Below are 23,755 nucleotides of genomic sequence, written 5' to 3'. Positions count from 1 at the left end.
GCAGCTGTTCCGACTCCTAAAAAAAATGTGTTAATTTGTCAAATTCGGACATTGTTGGACAATCTGGGCATCTCAAGAGTTTCGTTGGAGGTGCTTGCTTGAGTGCTTAAGCCACTTGGCGAGCACTCTACAATCTGCTTGGTAATGATACACCACAGATTCACCATAACCATACTCTTACCTTTCCATTTGCTTTATTTGCTGTTTTGCTTAAATATTCACAATGACTTTGTTGATCAAGCTTGAGTGATATTCTTTGATGTTTGTTCGTTTGCACAGGAGGGGTAGGTTTGTGGGATGAGGGAGGGTAACAGGTGAGAGCCATGGTGCCAGATGCAGGTCGAGTCGCATACCTTAAGGGAAGCCCATGTTATAAACTCTTAAAATGTTACGTGCTGTTTGAAAACGATGGGTAGTTTGCTTTCCCCCACCCCTCTCTCTTCCTCACTCCTATCTCTCCCTCAACCCTCCCTCCCTTTCCCGCTCACCCCTCCCTCACCGCTCCCCTCTCCTCTAACCCTTTCCCCTTCCTTCTCCTCTCCCTCTCCCTTGACCCCCCTGTTTCTCCCACAACCCTTTCCCCTCCATTATCCCCAAACTTTCCCTTCTCCCATCCCCCCACTCCCCTTTCCTTCCCTCCCCTCCCCTCCCCCTGTTCCTCCTCCACCCTCTCCCTCCTCTCTTCATATTCCCATCACAATGCGACTCTGTGTCACCGGCAATGTCAGGTACCTTTGCTCGGAACTGAATAAATGAAACAAACAAATAAATAAATAACAAAGTCGACCGATGAATATACAGGGTGAGTCAGAAGTAGCGCCCGATTTCTGTATATACATATATATATTTCTGTCAGTTGATTGTTTGTTTGCCATTTGTATTACAGTGTACAAGAAGGTAAAAAATAAATGAATGACAAGTTTATCTAACCATTTATTCGGGGGAAAATTATTACGGAAGTGTAAGTGGATCCCGGAAAGTGGATCGGCCGCCGCGGTCCGATCGAGTGGCCGGCACGCTCCCCATACCTTACACCTCCAGATTTCTTTCTTTGGGGGCTCATGAAAGACCTTGTTTATCGTGAAAAGCCTCGTACCATTCAGGAAATGAAGGCTCAAATCACAGCAAAGATTGAGGAAATTTATATCGAACTCTGCAAGCGTGTGTGCCACTATGTGCCTGCTCGGCTGCAATTGTGCATCGATCACGAGGGAGGGCACTTTGAAAATTGCAAGTATAACAGCTTGGTACACTTCCGTAATAATTTTCCCCTGAATAAATGGTTAGATAAACTTGCCATTCATTTATTCCTACCTTCTTGTACACTGCAGTACAAATGGCAAACAAATTAATCAACTGAAATATATATATATATATATATATATATATATATATATATATATATATATATATATATATATGTATATATATATATATATATATACATATATATATATCTATATATATCTATATATATATATATATATATATATATATATATATATATATATATATATATATATATATATATATATATATATATATATATATATATATATATATATATATAAACAGACTTGGCATTTAATATAGAATTTTTTTTTTGTGGGGGTGAACTTACTTTTCAAGATGACTTATAACCAAAAGTTCATTGGAATTATGTTGAAATTATTCTAGATTTTGTTAATGTGACCTTTAAAAGAAACAAAAACCACATTTGACATTTCGAAGCAAATAAATTGATCCTTGAAAGTGATGTAAACTGATATCGAACTCAATTCACGGACAGTACTGTGTTAAACCTCTGTACGTTTTCCAGAAGTATCTCTTTATTTTGCACATTATACATATTTTTTTTTCAACAAAAACAAAAGTTAAATTACGACTGGGTTTACGGACAGTAAAATTACAGTTCAGTACTTCGTGTAACCCCCACGAGCATTCAGGAGAGCACGTACACGTTGAGGCATGCTGTTCACGAGATTTGCCAAGGTTTGGACAGGAATCGCTTGCCATGCAGTGACAATAGCCTGCTGCAATTCACGCACAGAGGTCGGCTGCTGGTCCAAGTGGTCGATTTGACGCGTTAATTCTGCCCACAAGTTCTCTATCGGATTCATATCCGGGGACATGGCAGGCCACTCCATATGCTCTATACCACGGTCAGCAAGAAAGTGTTGGATAATGCGAGCACAATGAGGCCGTGCATTGTCATCTTGGAAGACAAAGTTTCCTCGAAAGGCTGCACGAGCAAATGGAAGCAATGTTTCTTCCAGAATGGCCCTGTACTTGAACTGGTTCAGGTTTCCATTCAGAACAACCAGGTCAGTTTTGCCCCCTGCATGAAAAGCAGCCCAAACGGTCACCCCACCACCTCCAGCTTGGACTCTTGGCACTATACAATCTTCGTTGTGGGCTTCATGCACTTGTCTGCGCACTCGGACGCGGCCATCTTGACGATAGACCAGAAATCTAGACTCGTCACTGAAGGTCACGTGATTCCAGTGTCCTGGATGCCATTGACGGTGCTCTCTGGCCCACTGCAATCGGCGCTGGCTGTGTTGTCTGGTCAGGCGTGGCTTTCTCAGGGGACGCCTGGCACGATAGCCTGCTTGAACCAGTCGTTGGTTGACTAGCCTTCTGGATACAGGCACATTTGTCAGTTGCTGCCACTCAGCCCTAAGCCGATTAGCTGACTTGGTACGGCCATTGCAGACTAACCGGTGCAGCTGGCGATCATCGCTCCTTGTGGTTCTGCGTGGACGTCCTGGCCTCGGTATTGGAGTAGGGACACCCCTCTGACCATTTCGTTTCAGGATCTTTGACACCCGACCTTGAGTGATGCCATACTACCGAGCAATAGCACGCTGTTTCATGCCAGCATTTCGTAAAGCCACCACTCCATGACAAACAGCATTGTCAAGTTGACGGATCATCTCCAGAGGAAGCGCCAATATCTTTTGTAGACGTGCAGCAGTTGTTTTCCACTAATACAGAACGCAACAACCCTTATATACCCGATTGTGAAGCCAATCGTCAAATGTACCTGTCCTTACATTTTGTCACGCCACCTGTGATATAATCCTGTTATTGACTTCTTGCTGCGAAAGACAATCAGTGACATAGTTCTTTCAACAAAGACATCACCGAAGGGTAAAAGAAACTCACCAGATTGATATACTGAGTTCAGAAAGTAAACCCAAGTCAAAATAAAAAAATATTCCATATTAAATGCCAAGTCTGTATATAGTCACCGTCAAGTGAAGTCAAGTCAAGACCTACCCCGTTTTACGCCATTTCGACCTACGTCAAATCCGACTTTATGCCACTCTTCTAGAGTAAATTTCAGTTCAGCGAACGTCATTATGTGCGACTTTATGTCACTCCTACGGACGTGAAATTTTTTTTTTCCTGAAAAATATATTTAAAATAAATAAAATAGCACATAAATTAACAATAAAAGAAGCTAAAAAACAATTTAAAATACAATAAAAAGCACATGAAAAATGTATTAAAATGTACGTACAGTATACTGTACGTACGTGCAGCTGCTGGTTCTCATTCAAAACAGAGGCGACGTACAGTATTCCTTTACTGTGTCTGTGTTAGCCATGGGTCCTAAGAAGGATAATGCTCGTGTTTCCAAGCATAATGTGGTTACGATGGAAGATAAGATAAATCTGATCAAAAGGTATGAAAAAGGTGAAAAAGTGTCGGTGATAGCGCACGCATAGACCTTATCGCGAATCGGAACCGCAATGCGTCATGGGATCGGAAAGGGGCAATAGCGCCGCCGGCGGTCGCTGTCACTTTGACAGGCTGCTTGTTTACATTGACACTCTACGTGATCCTTACCACTTTAAACTACTTTTAGGACTTTTTTTACTGTGACAAATTAACTGTGATCAGCTCATGAGCCAGTATTTGCAAGCCAAGGACACAGTCGCAAAACTGAAAGCTGCCATTGCAGTATGTAACAAGAAGCTTACTGTTTCGGACATAGCAAACTGTGATGAACTTGTGAAACTTTATACAGGTTTACCTAGTTATGACCTGTTTAAGTGGTTATTAGCAGAAGTATCCCCTCATGCACAGAACCTTCATTTAATTATAAGGGGAAATTATCAATGGAAGACAAGCCCTGGCAAAGAAACAATACTACAAAACCCGGAGTTAAGCGATCTCAATCTTTAGAGGATCAGCTACTCATGACACTCATGAAGCTTCGGCTTAATCTTCGCGAGGAGGACCTCGTATTTCGCTTTGGATTAGGACAAAGCACCGTCTACCAAGTTTTGTTCGCAAGTGTACAGCCAATATAAGTCAAGACCTACTCTCAAGTGCCTTGTTGGTATTACACCTAGCGGAACAATTTCATACATTTCCAAACCTACAGGAGGAAACACGTCGGACAAAAAAATTGTGAAGATGACGAACATTGTCGACAAGTTCCAGCCCGGCGATATTTGTATGGCCGATCGAGGTTTCAACATTCAGGAACTGTTCTTGCATAAGCAGGTTGTTTCTCTTCTCCAATGGGAACCCCCCCTTTCCCTCAAATATTTCTTTAAATCGCTGGATTTTAATGCCATAAAAGGCTGAATTTCTTTCACATTAGCCATCTTCCTTTCCGTAAACACAGCATCGATCGTAGACAGACGCTTCCTCTTCTGGGTTCGTGTTTACTTTTGCCCCCTTTTCGATCCCATCATGCTTTGCGGTGGAGCGCCCTCTGTTGATATTTACTGATTCGCGATAAGGTCTATGCCTTAGGGCTGCCACGGTCGACGGTATCGACCATCATTCATGATAGGGAACGTATTCTCGCATACGTCACTGAAAAAGCGCCGCCGGCTAAGACTGCTAAAATGTGTGTTTGTGTTCATAAGAGACGCCATGTTTAAGGTGAATAACATAATCTTATTAATTTTATTTATTATTCTTTACAAATTCATTTATTAATTGTGTTCATTACTCATTAAAAAATATAACTAAAATGTGTTTTTAGTGTTCTTTAAGGTTTGGTGATAGTTATATACTTTCGCGAGTTGTTTACTCTAGTTTTACGGTGTTTGTCTTCATTTTAAGGCATTTTTAAGGCATTACGCCCGGTTTACGTCAAAAACCGAGTTACGTCACAGCTTATGGAACCAATTAATGACGTAGGCCGGGGTATTAATATATATATATATATATATATATATATATATATATATATATATATATATATATATATATATATATACATATATATATATATATACATATATATATATATACATACATATATATATATATATACAGCATATATATATATATATATATATATATATATATATATATATATATATATATATATATATATATATATATATATACACACTGTACATGTAAACAGAAATCGGGCGCTACTTCTGACTCACCCTGTACTTGAAAAAATCTTTGATTTTGCAACGAATGATGTAGAAAGGTAAAAGTTATATACATAAAGGTGGTGTATCGGCAGCGGTGATGATAAAGTGTATATTGTTGCAGTTTTGAGAACCCACACTTGTACATATCACATCATTAAAGGTTAAAGATAGCACCCCATAGATAGGCCACAAGCAACACGTAGGTCACCATAGGACATCAGTTATTTCATAATATGTGTTAGATGAGGCCATTTTCCAATAGTTGAATCTGCGTTGTGTCAATCAAATAAGAGTAGGCCCTTCCGTCCATTTTGCAGCCTCCCTCCAAGCGACGCCATTAAGCGCGCTCCCCAGTCTGTGCCCCATGGCCCCTTCCAATTTGGTGTGCTCCTTGGCCAGCAGCAGCAGCCTTAGCCGCCGGTAAGCACGCTCAATGCCGCCATAAGCCACAAGGTGAAGCCCGGAAAAAGGGGGCGGAGCGCCAGGGAGAAGGTGTGGCCACGTTACCCAGCCGTCAGGGCGGGGCGGGTAAGCCCTAACCAGCCAACCAGGGCTGTAGTGACATCGCCTGATAGGCGTGGCTCTTGGGCTCGCAGAGCGGTCGCTGGCTGGATTATAAAAGCGAGCGCACAAAGCCCTTTCACAGGACTTGTTGGAAGCGCGCTTGGTAAACGGACTACTGTGATTTTGGAGAACTTACAGCGAAAGCGTGGACTGTACAGGACTTTAAGGAGGCACGCTTGTGAAAAAGGACTTATTGGGAGAGCGCACATTTAAGAGGACTTATTGGGAGAGCGCACATTTAAGAGGACTTATGAAGAGGAGCTCGAGCTAATAAGGACTCGTGGGTATATGCGCATGTGAAAGGACTTACTCGCTGGCGCTGATGAGAGAACTCGTGAGTATAAGGTCCGCTGCGATTTGAAGGGCTTGAAAGGACTTGCACAATTGGCGCTTGCGTACAGGACATTGGAGAGGGGGCGTTCGGCGCGAGTCGTACAAATATTACGTACGCCGCCAGGATACCAGCCTTCCCCCCATGATATAATTGTCCGTTCGCGTTGCACTGTGAAGAGCTGCCTGCCGGGTTTTCCATCGCCTGGACCGGAGCCGGACTGGAGCCTGGACGCGCTGGTGACCATCAACCTGTTCCTCTACAATCCCCGTGTGAGTGACTGTGTGTGAGACCGGCCCGTTTGTCCAGGGAGTAAGTTAAGCCTGTAATTAAGACTGCCCTGTGTGCTTTTCCTTCCTCTTTCTTTCCTGTACATTCCTTTCGTTTCCTCTTCTTTCTTTGTACATAATTAATAAATTGCTTTGTTCTTCCTATTTTCCAGGTTTCCTCTTATCCGATCGCATCAGTCTTTTCTCTCATTGGGTAAGTGTGGCACGATTCGGAACCGCTATAATCGGGTCTAGTCACCTGTTAACAGCTCGGATCGCGGATTGCTATCCGCTCGGCATATCCCATCATATCCGTGGTTCGAGCGGGAGTTATTTCCTCGCTTACTGGGCGGCGTTAATAAGTAGGTAATAAGAAGACGGCTTACAACCCTAGTTAACGTCGTCCGGAAGTGACGTCATAACCCCCAGGGTCGCGTCGGCCAGATAAGAGACAAGGGGATTAACCCCCCCCCCCCTTGGTAAGGGGAGAGCCGACGTTTGGAGATCCGCAACAATATAAATAAATAATTAAAGGTGGTATGTCGGTAGTGCTGATATTATAGTGGTGATATTTGATGTACTGCATGCGCAAATGTTATCGCATACATGTGCCGAATATGACAGAAATGCATCGAGTCATTTTCAAGCAGAGGCTGCGGATGGACGGACCGTGCTCAAAATACAAGCCTCCAGCCGGTCTGACGCCCGAACGGGGGATAAAAACGGAAGTGAAGTCGAGTTGTTCCCATATATCTTAGAATTTGGAGCACCTGTATAGCGTTCAGGTGTCACGTTATCCCAACTTTCTGATATACAGTGCATATCAAAAAAAAGGTAATCCGAATTGAAAGGGTTAATATGCAAAGGTTATTTATTTTGACAATTTATATGTGGTTTACTAATTGGGAGGAGATCCTCAGCTTTCCATTGATACCTTCCATGCATCATTGCTGTCACACATGAGAGTAAATGTTCATTGAAAATGACAAGTTCAAATCGCATTTTTACAAGTTTGGCTAATCGATGCAAGTCAGGATAATTGGTGCAAAATCAACGTCAGATGTGAACTTTTCTCAGGAATGATTGGCCTTTATGCACCCACACCTTCAACATGTCCACCTCCCCTTTCAACACAAAGCTCACAGCGGCGGAGCATGCCCTGAACTGCTCGTCTCAACATAGCCGGGTCATTGCGCAAAGCATCCACTTCATGTCGAATACGGCCCTGCAATTCGTCAATATCACGGGGAGGAGTTACGAACACCTTGTTCTTTAAATGTTCCCAAAGGAAATAATCACATGGTGTGAGGTCAGGTGATCTTGGCGGCCATTCCACTGCATGGTTGAGGGCGATGACTCGGTCTCCAAAGAGTTCCCTCAGTCGATCTCGGACAGCGATAAGACAATATGCTGGGGCGCCGTCTTGGGCCCACCAGAGATATCTGAGGACACCACGAACCTGTCGCTCAAAGTTCTCCTCCAGCTGCGGTAAAACTTCATCATTGATCATCTGCAGATACCTGTTACCATTGACATTCCTTTGAAATAAAAATGGTCTGACCTGACCACTTCCACAAAGTCCCAACCAAACAGTCCACTTTTGTCAATTCATGTTGGTATCAAAATTAAATTCCGGGGATTGTCCTGTCGGTGCATATTCAAGAACATTATGGGTATTGACCTTGCCGTCCATGGCGAAAGCAGCTTCGTCGCCGATAACGAGATACCGCAGGAAATTGACATCTGCTTCGCATCGTGCTATCAGCCATCTGGCAAGCACCAGCCTCCTGGCAAAAATCCCCTGGCGTAAGTTGATGCCAGATGTGAATCCGATATGGATGTTGGTGGAGGTCCAGTCTTGTGATTCGGTTGAATGTTGCCAAAGGCAATCCTGTCCCATTTCGTCTTGCGCTGGTATCCCTGGGACCCTCCAAAACTTGCTGCCTTACTGCTGCAATGTTCATTTCCGATCGCCCAGTGCACATCCTTCCAGAATTCCCCTTGGTGCGGTTGAGGCTAGTGCCATGCTCTTGGTATTTTCTAACATTCGCCCAGATGGTTTTGGCTGCTGGAGGCTCCCGTTCTGGGAAACGTTCCCTGAACGCATCACGAGTTCGCTGCAAACTTCCAGTTTGGTGAAAGGTTGCAACCACGAAGGTCTGCTGTTCAGTCGTAAGTTGAAACATCTTTTCAATGACTCAGACTGTCTCTAAACCCATACACTGTAGGCCCATCTTAAACAAAGGATGACGCAACCGACGATTACCAGACCAGCTTAACAATTTTACATAATCAACTTGGCAGTCGACAAGTAATGCGTCCATTTCAAACTGTTTTGCACCGATTAGCCAAACTTGAAAAAATGCGATTTGAACTTGTCATTTTCAATGAACATGTACTCAGTCATGTGTGACAGCAATGATGCATGAAAGGCATCAATGGAAAGCTGAGGATCTCCTCATAATTGGTAAACCACATGTAAATTGTCAAACTAAATAACCTTTGCATATTAACCCCTTGAATTCGGATTACCTTTTTTTGATACGCACTGTATAGCGAGTCCAAAAGAGAGCTTTGTGAATGATCACCTTCCCCATGCTGACCTTCTACAAGCTCTGTGTTGCTTCCCTTGCTGATTGCGCATTGAACTCGTCAAACACTTCGCAAAGTCTGTACTCACCTCCATTCGTCATCGCCACCTTTTTTCTCAACCTCAACAACCAAACTCCAAACAAACTGATATACCACAAACCTGAAGCCAACAATTCCACATTCCATTCCTCGTCCATTTGTTGAATTTCAATATCCGAGGTATTTAAGTTCTTTTGTTTTTATCATTTTAATCATTGTTCATTTTTAATCTTATATGTTGCTTGGATATTGTCAGTTTATGTTTTATTGTGAGTTTGCTAACTTTGGTTTTCTTTTTGTAAACTTTCACGATTTTTCAATGTAGTTACGTTAAACCTTTTGAATAGCAGAGCTCTCAGGTTTTTTGACGTTTATTTATGTCAATGGATTTTTTTATCAGTTACTTTTTGTGAACCAAATATTCTTTGGCTTAAAACTTTTTGTTTAGTGTTTGACAATAAAACTGAAATTATTATTATTCCATAAAACAAAAAGTGTAAATGTAACTCACTCTTCTTCCTCTGCTCAGTAATTTAACGCACCTTGAGTCGATGAAATCTTACGATGTCTCCAACATGCTGGACAGGAGGCAGAGATGATAAACTGCCAAACAGCACACAACGTAGGCCCTCGGGTGCTGATGGGTCAACCACTGTGAGAACCAAGCTGTGATCTGTGAACATGCGATGCACTGGTCAATGGCTCGCTCCAGTGGAAACACTTTTCAGCAGAACTAATGATAATGCACAACGACAGGCAGACGAAGGTTTGCAGAACGTTCCATAATGTCAAGAGGTGAAATAATGTTTCTTCTCGAGATTGCTTTTAAGGATTTCTACAAATAACCATGGGATAATCAGAAGTTCTGCACTGCATCTGAACAGAGAAACAAATTCCACCAAAAAGCCATGCGATTTCTGTTGATGAAAATGAACAATTAGAATAAAATGAATGGTTTAAGAATCATTGACCATTCAGCTGCAGCTTACTATGCTTACTATGTAGGGGGGGGGCGGGGGGGGGAGCCAAATGTGGTGAATCCCCATGAAAAAAGTTAAACTTCAAACAAATAAATTTGTAAAATAACGAGGGATAAAGGAACACAACAAATATCCAGAATGATCGAAAACTTGAAAAGAGATATCAACATAGAGGAAAGACAGTGCCCTCCAAAAGTATTGGAACAGTGAAGTCAAACTTGTTATTATTGCTATATACTCATAAATTTGGATTTGAGATCAAAAGAGGTATATGAGGCAAGAGTACAGAATTGCTATATATACTCCAACCCCTCCCCATACAAGTATATATGGTTTACCACTGTAGAACACAACAACCCTTTGCATGTTCAGCTCCCCCCCTACCCAATTTTAGGTAAGCATAAGTATTGTAACAGATGACCTTAAAGTAAATTAAAGTAAGAGTCGTATAATACAGTAGTTAGTATTTGGTTGCATATCTTTTCATGTAATAACTTCATTAAGCATGTGACCCATCGACATCACCAAACTCTTGGTTTCTTCCTTGAGATGCTTTGCAAATCCTTCACTGCAGCCATTTTCAGTTGTTTGTTTTGGGGGTTTCTGACTTTAGTCTCCTCTTCAACAAGTGAAATTCATGCTCCATTGGATTAAAATCAGGAGATTGACTTGGTTCAGTCTAGATCCTTGCATTTTTTTTAGCTGATGAACTCCATGGTTGCGTCGGCAGAGTGCAGTGGGTCATTCTCTTGCTGCATGGTGAAGCGCCCAATGAGTTTGGAGGCATTTCCTTGTACATAGGCAGACAAAATGTTTCTGTACACTTCCGAATTCATTCTGCTGCTGCCATCATTAGTTACATCATAAATAAAGATGAGCGAACCAGTTACAGAGGGAGCCACGCAAGCCCAACCCATGACACTATCTCCACCACGCTTCACAGATGACGTAGTATTCTTTGGATCATCTGCAGTTCCTTCCTTTCTCCACACTTTCTCCCTTTTCCTCACTTTAGTAAAGGTTTATCTTGGTCTCACCAGTGCATAAAACTTTGTTCCAGAACTCACCTGCTCATTCACTGGCTACTTCTTGGCAAATCCTAATCTGGCCTTTGTATTTTTGGTGCTGATGAGAGGTTTGCATCTTGCGGTGTAGCCTTTGTAATTCTGCTGCAGAAGTCTTCAGCGACTGACGTTGTTCGTGATGTCAATGACAGTTTTTTGTGTTTTTGGGAATGCTTACATAAAATGGGGGGACTGAACATAAAAAGTACTGTTGCTCTACAATGATAAAACATATATACATATAAGTACCGATAAATAAAATCTGACCTTCTGTACTCTTTCCTCATATTCATCTTTTGATCTCAAATCCAAATTTATTGAGTATATCGCAATAATAACAAATTTGACTTCACTGTTCCAATACTTATGGATGGTACCATCGAATGATATTTGATGAAGAAACTAATGGAAAAACAATTGCAAGCATGGCAAGGCAAACTTCAAATGGGATGGGATATCAAAATTTTGGCTTAAGAAATTACCATACAAGACAATACTGTTTCCCCGCAAGTCCAGGCCTCGACTTTTACTCATAAATCGACTTATCTATGGTATAAGAAATTGAATTGCAAAAATGAAATAAATTGGACTGTGATATTTTCTGAAATAAATTGTATAATTGTTCATTTAAAACACAATTCAGCAAGTTTCCACAACTTTGTGGATGCGATCCTAGAAAGCGCAACGTTAAGCAAATCTCCGATTGAGCTAGCAAATGGCTGCGCAGCGAATCCGGAGCGGAGAAGTCATCATCAAAGTGCTGGGGGATTTTGCGATTGGAGCACCAAGGGAATAGGTATACAATATTTGCACGAAATCTTGTGTCGAGAAAACAAAGAAGGCCAATCGTGGCTGCATAGCTAGGTGGACAAGCATGACGTGTTCATTTTTACCCTGCGTTCGCAAAGCGACAAGCGGGGTTAAGCATTCAGTTGCATACGTATGCCACACGTGTGCCGTACGTGTCTGCATAAAAAAAAAAAATCATTTACTCGGCAACCGTTGGTCTGATCGACATGAAATTTTCACCATAGGAGGGCTTCCTCCTGTAGAATATTTTAATTATTATGACGTCATAGGTCACGTGGTACAGGCGCCATCTTGGAAAAACTTCGCACCTCTATCTCTGAAACCACTCCATGGAAAAAATTGAGACCTGGCTCATTGTCAACTACTCCCCATGGGGAATAAGATATGTTGATGATGTCATCGGTGCCTTCGTTATGACATCATAATTCGACAATTACAACACTTATCCATCTGATCATTATTCATTTTTTTCAGCAACTGTTGGTCTGATGAACACAAAATTTTCACCATAGGAGCGCCTCCTCCTTTAAAATTTTTAAAATAACAATCATGACGTCCTAGGTCATGTGGTACAGGTGCCATCTTGGAAAAACCGAAAAATGTTGCACCTCTACATCTCCAAAACCACTGCATGGAAAAAATTGAAACGTGGCTCATTGTAAAGAACTCCATATGGGGAATAGGTGTTGTTACCGATGTCATTTGTGCCATAATTATGACGTCATAATTCGACAGGGACAATGCTTCGTCTGATCAGTTTAAAATGTATTGAGCGTGATCTATGTAACAATTATATCAGAGAATATAAATTTATGATGTCATCGCTCACGTGGTCTGGCAGCCATATTGGATCAAATAAAAAAAAGTGTTCAAAAACAGAAGAGTTGGCTCGTAACAAGTTGACTGCGCAGGGTAAGTATTCTATGAATACCATCTAGTTATTATCAAGGAGTAGTGAACTGTGTCAAAATGTGATGTGATATGAGCCAGTGCTGATAATGATTCCGTAGCCTGTTTTAAATACTGCACTTGGTGTGGATGGGGGAAGAGAGAATGGCAAAGAGAGCAGATAGGTTGAAGGATCTAGGTAGGAGGAAAAGAGGTAGACCATGGTTGAGATGAGGGGATTGTATGAAGAGAGATGTAAGTAAGGTGGTGGTAGTTGGAGGGTGGAGAGAGTTGGCCGAGTACAGAGGGGAGAGGAGGAGTATCATGGTCAAGGCCTTGCAGGAGCTTGGTACCATTGGATCACACCCCTTATAAAGGGAAAAGGAGGAGAACAAGTAAACAAGTATTGTTGGAATCATCTAGACCTTTGACTTAAAAGGCCAAATTACCAGACTCAGTGTGGCGAGTCTGGGAGGTCGGCTGTTAAAGCCTTGGCCGAGTCATAGAAAATACTTTAAAATGGTACGTGCTGATTGCTTGCTTAACGTTCAGCATTTTAAAAGGACAACAGCATGGACAATCCCCATAAGTTGGCATCCATGTGGAGGAGGAAATTCCTCCATAGGATATACCTAGTTGAGTGCGGAGAGGAAGTCGGACCAGAGTCCCTCGGGAAGTGACGGCACTTTCCCCAAGCTCAGACCATTCGACGAGACAAACCCAGCTACTATGTTGTGTCTTGTGTCGTCGTCTGTATGTCCATTTGTGTGAGATGTTTGTGTGTGTGTGTGGCAGCTCCACTACGAGTCTTAGATTCTGTTTTAAAAAACCCCAAAACAAATCATGACCCTCGTATGCGAGCAATGGCTTTTCTGAGATGCATGAGACGACATGTTCATTATTTTAGGTGCACGAGTCTGTATATTCAGAGCAGCTCAATTAACCACAATAATAAAATGTGATTAGGAATACCATTGGATTGTCAACATCTGTAATCCGAATGACAAATGGATAGATTTATGCCCACATTTAAATGCCGTGATGAGGCCTTCTCTGAGCAAAGCAAAATCCCCGCTGGCACTGCCAATAAAAAGTACTTTGAAAACCTAATGACGTCTCATCGCCCACTTGTAAATAAAGAACATTAACAAGAATAAAGATAGAGTAAACGTTTAATGCAAAGAAAGAGGAATGTAATGGTGGACCGGGAGTATGTGCGAGGATGAACGAGGAGCCGCCTCGGTGCTGCGGGGCACAAGACGCGGCCATGCGTTCAGCGAATTCAATCTCAGGTTCCCTCATCAAAGCTTGAGCTGTCATTCGCAATGAAGGGCATTTGCACTGATCAGCAAACCACAACTGTATGTTCTTTACATGGTCTTAGGAACATCACGGTGTTCGGTTTCATTCGATTCCTCAATGTCTTTTTTCTTTTTTTCCTTTTTTTTGTATACTGAATCGAGGCTCGTGAAAGAGCTAACATTTACTTCACAAACAAATCAACCAGACAAACAAGATATATAAAAAGAGGGAGCGGAAGACAAGATGGGGAGAGAAGGGGAAGCGCACAAACACAACAAAGTGAGCTACAGAATACGAGTCGCCATCCAATCTGTTAATCAATCTCTTAAAAATTTAAAGTCTTCTTCAGCCTCTTCATTAATGCCACATGGCACGGAATAGTTGTTGCCTATCCAATGGCCCTTTTTGCTCAGAGGGTGAGAGCCAATGAGATAGAGCCACACAACAAGCCTCACACTTTTTTTTACTGTAAATTAATGTGTAGCCTGTCAGTGTTAGTTTAACTATTTAACATGTTCAGGCAATCACACCACAATTATTCATTCATGCAATCATTGGGCATAGCATCACAGTTCACACGAGTAGATGGCAGCTGCTCAGCATCTACTACTCAAATATCTCTCCACGTGAGCCTCAGGTGGTGCTTTCATTTGTAAAGGAATGTGCAACGGCCATGGTCATTCATTCATTCATTCATTCAAGGACGACAAAATACTAGTCGTAGGTTGGGAAATTCATGCTGCTCAGAGATCAGTAGGGTCACTGTCAAAGCCTATGCACCATGCTCGGATTTTGAGTGGAAATGCACCTTGCATAAAGGTGTGTAGGTGTACACTCTGGAATGTCCCTGCAGTGGCCCGTTCACTTTAATATAAATAATGCACAGCCTTGCTCTTACACAAAGCAGCCACACACGTCAACAGCACTCAAGATGTTACTATTCACATGGTGTCCACAGCCAGAGGAAAAGTATACCATAAACAACAAGAGCAATCGGAAATTGCAAACCCTCTCCAGCACGTGTGCGGCTTTGTCCTTTTAGGTCCTTGGGGTCTTTTGGGGCTCTCGGTCATCTGGGTCTTTGGGTGGAGTATTTAAGGGTCTTCAGGGTATTGTGAGTCTTTGGAGTCTTTATGGTCCTTAAATAGTGTTAGTGTTCTTAAAGGTCTTAGCATTTGAAAGGATCTTTGGGGTCTCAAGGGTCTTAGGGTTTCAAAGGCTCTAACGTGTTTTAGGTGTCCTGAAGGGTCTTGGGGGTCACAAGGGTCATAAGGGTTTTAAGGATGTTAGTGGGTCTTCATCGTATTAATGGGTCTCATGGTTGTAAAGGTTCGAAAGATCGGTGTCGTGAAGGGTCTTGGGGTTCTAAAGGGCATAAAGTAATTCACACACATACACACGTTTTGTGCAGACAAACAAACAAACAAACAAACGGGCCCAAATGCAATACCCTCTCCTCTGGCGAGGGTAATGAGAATCACACTCGGTAGGGCGCATACCTCACCCAGGCTGAGTGGTTTACGTTTTGGATCCCACTGAATGGCCAGAATCCCACTAGCATGACCTGAACCAAAAAAATTCTTCTCACCTATCCAGCTCACCCACCTAGTTTTGTCATAACTCATCCACAACGTTTTGAAATATCGCGCGATCATTTTTGGCACAATCTCTCAATGGTGAAGAAACACTGAAAAAATTCTCGTATCTGGATCCGGATCTTCACCAAAATCGAGGTGATTCGTCCTTGTCACACACAGAACCTGTCCACAAAGTTTCATCCAAATCCGTCCAGAACTTGAGATATCCTGATCAAAGACAAACAAATAAACAGACAGAGACAGAGACAGACGGGCTGAAAACATAACCTCCGTTCACCCTATGTGATGGAGGTAAAATATTTACGAACAAGGTCTTGGGTGACAGTGCACACACGGAATTCATGTTGGCCCGATGTGCACAGCTCGTGGTGCTTGGATGGCGGATTCAAATTCCATATTGTGTTGACCTCTCCATCGTTTATCAACGTCTCCTAACGCCTATGTTCTGGAACAATTTATGTACCATGGTGCATACATGGTGAGAGATGGTGCCAAGACAAAGTCCTCCATAAACGAGTCACTGCCGGAAGAGGAAAGAAGAAGAAAAATAATAATAATCAGAAGACACGGAACACTTCAAAGCGCAAGAAGAACCACAATATTAGATTCACAGCAAGGGGGTCTGTGACGAGACTCGAAGCATGGGAAACATGGGGCAGGAAGCATGGTCACGTGACTCCCAGCTGTGACAAATGGGACAGAACCCTGCACGCTCATACTGTCAAATGTCATTCACAAACTATTTTAACCGTAAGACTTCTGAAATCATGACATCACGTGGAACACAAGGCCAACAGGAATTCATCGATTACAATTAATTGCTCAAATTATCCATTCAAAATCATTCGGAAGAGGAAATTTACACGGGAGTGGAGAACAAAGCCGATGGATAAACACAATGAGCGTATTCAAAACATCTGTAGGTTTGAACATATATAAATAAAGAATCCATAACTGTCGGCCAGCAGTAAACTCGTGTGCTAATTCTGCATCAGGTAGAGGAAGAGGAATCGAAGGCACAGCTGTTCTCAGGTGAAACTTTGGGACCGGGGATCAAAGGAGCAATCTTCCCAGATGGTTATGCACAGACGCGAGGCCAACGGTCCCCTTCCCTCGGAGCATTATCGCTCATCCAGTCCGATCTTATTAAAACAGCGAAATGTACCACCTGTGCATTTTTGGCATACACGCAAATACCAGGTTGTCCTATCACCAATAATGAAAAGGAAGCAGCTTCTCTTATCACCTACACGCAAGACAAAGTTAATTTCTGGCAGTTTCTTTAGAAATAGGAAGAATCTTGTGGGCTAACAAGTGGGGTGAGGGGCAGAGGGGGGCACAAGGTGGTCATTATCCACACAGTAAATGGTAGAGAAGAAAATGAAAAAGGGAAAGGAAAGGGGTGCTATAATCCGATAGGTTAATTTTACCTGGTCCTTTTGACTGCATTGGTGGCTTGAATAGCTTTACGGCGCCATAGATATTCACCACCATGTTTGTCTGCACCTTCCATAAAGGTGTGTAGGTGTACACCTTGAAATGTCCCTGCAGAGGCCCGTTCACTTCAATATAAATAATGCACAGCCTTGCTCTTACACAAAGCAGCCACACACGTCAACAGCACTCAAGATGTTATAAGAAACAGCAGACATACAAATAATTCATTCCGACAAGGGAAATATCCCCCTCGCACTTCCTGAAACTCCTGCCCTCAATCTCCACGTGACAGATGGATCCCAAACTAACATTTTGAACAACGCTCCTTGAACAATCAAGACAATGAAGCATCATGCGGAAGAAAGATTACGGATCAGAAACGCATGTTGTGCGAGGGCTACCTCACAGAAAGCCTGGCAACCTTGGAATAAATATCAAACAATATTTGGGAACAGGTGGGGATGCACGGCACGTATGCTACCTTGCGCTGCTTCGGAGGCCAAGCTCCCAATTCCACCTTGTTCCCCTCACTTCTTTTCCCAGGGAGCTCAGCGGGTTTGGGTAAAACCTTCAAGGAGAAAAGAAAGGAGGTTCACGATCACGAGTAAAAAGCGGAACAGTCACCGATTAACAATCGCTTCAGTGCTCGTTGCTTTGTGTCTGGGCAACAACAAGCAAAAGACAATGAAATACCAAAATCAACCACTTGATAGGCCAACAACTTTATATTATTAACTCGGAGAGTCGGGAAACATTGCGATTTACAATGAGCGTTTAAGTGCCGCAACGAGGCCGCCGTGAGGCGTTCGAGAGTTCGCCACAAAGTAATGGATTGGTGCCCGTGTAGATCAAAGCGGGCACATCGCCCGCTTAAGGAAGGCCGGGAATAAGCCAGCTGGGTTTTTACAAACAATCCAATAATAATTATGTTGCTGCCCATTTCCTGAAGCTTACCGTTAAAATCCTTTACAGCGCCGCCTTCAGCCAGACCTGAACCCGCAACCTCTACGATGCCAGTTCATTGTCATTGCAGCAAAATCATCAACCGTCAAACATTTGGCACGACCGCTCCCCCATCCATCCTCCATCCCCTACCTCCTAATAAATTTCATTCCACCCAAAAAACATCAAAACTCAATCGGCCACCACATTAGTTACTTCTGCCACCCAAGGTGGATGGAGGTTGTTTTCACCCCTGTCTGTCTATTTATTTGTCTGTGAAGAATATCTCAAAATATTATGGACGGATTTGAACGAAACTTGGTGGACATGTTGGATGTGTGACAAGGCCGAATTGATTCGATGTTGGTGAGGATCCGGTCAGAGAATATTTTAAGTGTTTCTTCAACATTGCGAGATAGGGATAAAAACGATATATAGCACTAACTCCGAAATTTAACTTGATGAAGCTAACTCCGAGGGCCTTTCATTCACTCACCACAGGCAGGGTGGTGGTCTTTGTCTTCAACAGACTTCTCTCCACCCTTGCTCCCCCAGCCCTGTCTGTGCTCTGTCCCCCAAATATTCCTACAGGTCGCACAAGATCTGCCAGCAACCCTCTTATGGTTAAACTGCCAAAATCAAGACTCTCTGCTCACCTTCACTCCTTCATTCCCCTTTTCTCCTGCCTCTGGAACAAACTCCCTCACTCCCTTCAATCCCACTCCTCCCTCCAGGTCTTTAAAACAGCTGTTCACCACCATCTATCTTCCCCCATCCAAAACCTTGATCTTTTCTACCCCCGTTAATTCACCCCAGATCCACTTTTTTGAAATACCAACTTCTTTCCTGGAAGTCCAGGCAGTGTCCATATGTTTTATGCCGTTCCCACCCCCATCCCCCCCCATCCCCGGCCTTCCCACGCCTCCTCCCCCCCCCCCAAGTCCTCCCCCTCGCACAGATCTCCCGATGTCCCTGTTCTCTACTGTTGTACTTGTGTGCTTCCCTCTCTCCCCATCTTGTCTCATACTCCCTTTATCATATGTTTTATGTGTTAGTTTGTCTTTTTGGTGATTGATGTTAGCTCTTACATGAGCCTCGATGTTGTATACAAAAAAAAAAAAATCCACAAGTCAATATCTCAAAACGTTGTGGATGCGTTATGGCAAAACTTGGTGGATGAGTTGTGTAGGAAGACGGAAGCCTCTCCTCAGTGAAAGACACATGAAAGCCCGCTTGGAGTTTTCAAAAAAGCACCTAAAGGACTCTCAGACTGTGAGAAATAAGATTCTGTGGTCTGATGAAACCAAGATTGAACTGTTTGGCTTCCGTATGGCCACTCTGCCATAAAGCCCAGATCGGTGGGGTGTTGCAGTGATGGTTGTCCTTCTGGAAGTTTCTCCCATCTCCACACAGCCAGAGTCCCAGTCTGGAGCTCAGCCAGAGTGACAATCGGGTTCTTGGTCACCTCTCTTACCAAGGCCCTTCTCCCCCGATTGCTCAGTTTGGCCGGGCGGCCAGCTCTAGGAAGAGTCCTGGTTGTTCCAAACTTCTTCCATTTAATAATTATGGAGGCCACTGTGCTCTTGGGAACCTTCAATGCATCAGAAATTTTTTTGTAGGCTTCCCCAGATCTGTGCCTCGACACAATCCTGTCTCTGAGCTCTGCAGGCAGTTCCTTCGACCTCATGGCTTGGTTTTTGCTCTGACATGCATTGTCAGCTGTGAGACCTTCTTATATAGACAGGTGTGTGTCTTTCCAAATCATGTCCAGTCAATAATTATTGAATTTACCACAGGTGGACTCCATTCCAGGTGTAGAAACATCTCAAAGATGATCAAGAGAAATGGGAGGCACCTGAGCTAAATTTCAAGTGTCATAGCAAAGGGTATGAATACTTATGTCAATGTGATATTTCAGTTTTTTCTTTTTAATAAATTTGCAAAACTTTCTAAAATCCTGTTTTCTCTTTGCCATTTTGGGGTATTGAGTGTAGATTGATGAGGGAAAAAATGAATTTAAACGATTTCAGCTTAAGGCTGCAACATAACAAAATGTGAAAAAAGTGAAGGGGTCTGAATACTTTCTGAATGCACTGTACATATAAATATCTGTGCAGTGTCTGTCTTGTCTGGTCTTGTGTTGTGTTGTCTTGTCACTGAACTAGTCCCTCAGACTTTTGTGAAATCGTACCAAACTTCCGGTATGCACATATCTCTCCCGTCGGTATGTCTTAAGGGTATTTTTTAAAGAAGAATTTTCCAATTTTATTTTTGGGAATGTTTTTGGGGAAAAAATTTTTTTTTCAACTTCAATTGTTTATAAAATGTGATATCACGTATATTACAAATACATTTGTGCAAAATAATTGTTTGAATTATGATTGGTTTAAACAATGACAGGACACACTCTGCCTCGGATGGCACATTTGAGAGCGTATTCATTTCACTAGGGCATTGCCCGTACTATATCTATATCTAAAATTATATCCCCCCCCTCTATTTACATGAAATGGTTTGGTCCAAAGCGAACGGCTTGCGAGTACGGTGACAATCCCCCCCCCTCTATTTACATGCAATGGGTCATTTATCTATATATCGACACATCTGGGCAGTGTCTGTGTTCTCACTTAACGACTCCCTCAAACTTTTGTTTCCGTGGTTGTGAAGTGTTTTTAATAACGTTGTGGTGGTTTTGAATTACTTGGTGGAGAGGTGTTTTCAATTTCGTGGTGGTGAGGTATTATTATTGCGTGTTTTATGGCTGTGAGGTGTTTTTAATTTCGTGGCAGTGAGGCGTTTTTAATTTCGTGGCTGTGAGGTGTTTTTAATTTCGTGGCAGTGAGGTGTTTTTAATTTCGTGGCTGTGAGGTGTTTTTAATTTCGTGGCAGTGAGGTGTTTTTAATTTTGTGGCAGTGAGGTGTTTTTAATTTCGTGGCTGTGAGGTGTTTTCAATTTCGTGGTGGTGAGGTATTTTTATTCCGTGTTTTATGGCTGTGAGGTGTTTTTAATTTCGTGGCTGTGAGGTGTTTTTAATTTCGTGGCAGTGAGGTGTTTTTAATTTCGTGGCTGTGAGGTGTTTTTAATTTCGTGGCAGTGAGGTGTTTTTAATTTTGTGGCAGTGAGGCGTTTTTAATTTCGTGGCTGTGAGGTGTTTTTAATTTCGTGGCAGTGAGGCGTTTTTAATTTCGTGGCAGTGAGGTGTTTTTAATTTTGTGGCAGTGAGGCGTTTTTAATTTCGTGGCTGTGAGGTGTTTTTAATTTCGTGGCAGTGAGGTGTTTTTAATTTTGTGGCTGTGAGGCGTTTTTAATTTTGTGGCTGTGAGGTGTTTTTAATTTCGTGGCTGTGAGGTGTTTTTAATTTCATGGCTGTGAGGTGTTTTTAATTTCGTGGCAGTGAGGTGTTTTTAATTTTGTGGCAGTGAGGCGTTTTTAATTTCGTGGCTGTGAGGTGTTTTTAATTTCGTGGCAGTGAGGTGTTTTTAATTTTGTGGCTGTGAGGCGTTTTTAATTTCGTGGCTGTGAGGTGTTTTTAATTTCGTGGCAGTGAGGTGTTTTTAATTTCGTGGCAGTGAGGCGTTTTTAATTTCGTGGCTGTGAGGTGTTTTTAATTTCGTGGCAGTGAGGCGTTTTTAATTTCGTGGCTGTGAGGTGTTTTTAATTTCGTGGCTGTGAGGTGTTTTTAATTTCATGGCTGTGAGGTGTTTTTAATTTCGTGGCTGTGAGGTGTTTTTAATTTCGTGGCTGTGAGGTGTTTTTAATTTCGTGGCTTTGAGGTGTTTTTAATTTCGTAGCTGTGAGGTGTTTTTAATTTCGTGGCTGTGAGGTGTTTTTAATTTCGTAGCTGTGAGGTGTTTTTAATTTCGTAGCTGTGAGGTGTTTTTAATTTCGTAGCTGTGAGGTGTTTTTAATTTCGTGGCTGTGAGGTGTTTTTAATTTCGTGGCTGTGAGGTGTTTTTAATTTCATGGCTGTGAGGTGTTTTTAATTTCATGGCTGTGAGGTGTTTTTAATTTCGTAGCTGTGAGGTGTTTTTAATTTCGTGGCTGTGAGGTGTTTTTAATTTCGTGGCAGTGAGGTGTTTTTAATTTCGTGGCTGTGAGGTCTTTTTAATTTCGTGGCAGTGAGGTGTTTTTAATTTCATGGCTGTGAGGTGTTTTTAATTTCATGGCTGTGAGGTGTTTTTAATTTCGTGGCTGTGAGGTGTTTTTAATTTCGTGGCTGTGAGGTGTTTTTAATTTCATGGCGGTGAGGTGTTTTTAATTTCGTGGCTGTGAGGTGTTTTTAATTTCGTGGCTGTGAGGTGTTTTTAATTTCATGGCGGTGAGGTGTTTTTATTACGTGGCTGTGAGGTGTTTTTAATTTCATGGCGGTGAGGTGTTTTAATTTCGTGGCTGTGAGGTGTTTTTAATTTCATGGCGGTGAGGTGTTTTAATTTCGTGGCTGTGAGGTGTTTTTAATTTCATGGCTGTGAGGTGTTTTTAATTTCGTGGCTGTGAGGTGTTTTTAATTTCGTGGCTGTGAGGTGTTTTTAATTTCATGGCGGTGAGGTGTTTTTATTACGTGGCTGTGAGGTGTTTTTAATTTCGTGGCTGTGAGGTGTTTTTAATTTCGTGGCTGTGAGGTGTTTTTAATTTCGTGGCTGTGAGGTGTTTTTAATTTCGTGGCTGTGAGGTGTTTTTAATTTCGTGGCTGTGAGGTGTTTTTAATTTCGTAGCTGTGAGGTGTTTTTAATTTCGTAGCTGTGAGGTGTTTTTAATTTCGTGGCTGTGAGGTGTTTTTAATTTCGTGGCTGTGAGGTGTTTTTAATTTTGTAGCTGTGAGGTGTTTTTAATTTTGCTGTGAGGTGTTTTTAATTTTGTGGCTGAGGTGTTTTTTATTTCGTAGCTGTGAGGTGTTTTTAATTTTGCTGTGAGGTGTTTTTAATTTCGTGGCTGTGAGGTGTTTTTTATTTCGTGGCTGTGAGGTGTTTTTAATTTCGTGGCTGTGAGGTGTTTTTAATTTCGTGGCTGTGAGGTGTTTTTAATTTTGTGGCTGTGAGGTGTTTTTAATTTCGTGGCTGTGAGGTGTTTTTAATTTCGTGGCTGTGAGGTGTTTTTAATTTCGTAGCTGTGAGGTGTTTTTAATTTCGTGGCTGTGAGGTGTTTTTAATTTTGTGGCTGTGAGGTGTTTTTATTAAGTGTTTTATGGCTGTGATGTGTTTTCAATTTCGTGGCTGTGAGGTGTTTTTAATTTCGTGGTGGTGAGGTGTTTTTATTACGTGTTTTATGGCTGTGAGGTGTTTTAAATTACTTGGTGGTGAGGTGTTTTAAATTATGTGTGGTGAGGTGTTTTGAATTACGTGGTGGTGAGGTGTTTTGAATTACTTGGTGGTGAGGTGTTTTGAATTACTTGGTGGTGAGGTGTTTTGAATTACTTGGTGGTGAGGTGTTTTGAATTACGTGGTGGTGAGGTGTTTTGAATTACGTGGTGGTGAGGTGTTTTGAATTACGTGGTGGTGAGGTGTTTTGAATTACTTGGTGGTGAGGT

At 42.3% G+C, this 23,755-nt stretch overlaps 1 protein-coding gene across 2 annotated transcripts in view; it reads right to left on the bottom strand.

Annotated features, from left to right (window-relative positions):
* The window catches only part of POT1 (protection of telomeres 1), a 159,782-nt gene that overhangs the window by 78,040 nt on the left and 57,987 nt on the right, over positions 1-23,755 (bottom strand). For both annotated transcript variants that reach the window (XM_068131538.2, XM_078786863.1), the window contains exons 6-8: positions 17,770-17,856; positions 17,282-17,396; positions 9,752-9,882 (exon numbers count right to left, since the gene is read on the bottom strand). In XM_068131538.2, coding sequence (XP_067987639.2) covers positions 9,752-9,882; positions 17,282-17,396; positions 17,770-17,856 — 333 coding nt within the window. The remainder of the gene's footprint in view (positions 1-9,751; positions 9,883-17,281; positions 17,397-17,769; positions 17,857-23,755) is intronic.

This window comes from Myxine glutinosa, chromosome 11 (genome assembly GCF_964187855.1).
Source record: "Myxine glutinosa chromosome 11, kmMyxGlut1.1, whole genome shotgun sequence".
Taxonomy (NCBI): Eukaryota; Metazoa; Chordata; class Myxini; order Myxiniformes; family Myxinidae; genus Myxine; species Myxine glutinosa.
This window is presented reverse-complemented; position numbering and strand designations above follow the sequence as displayed.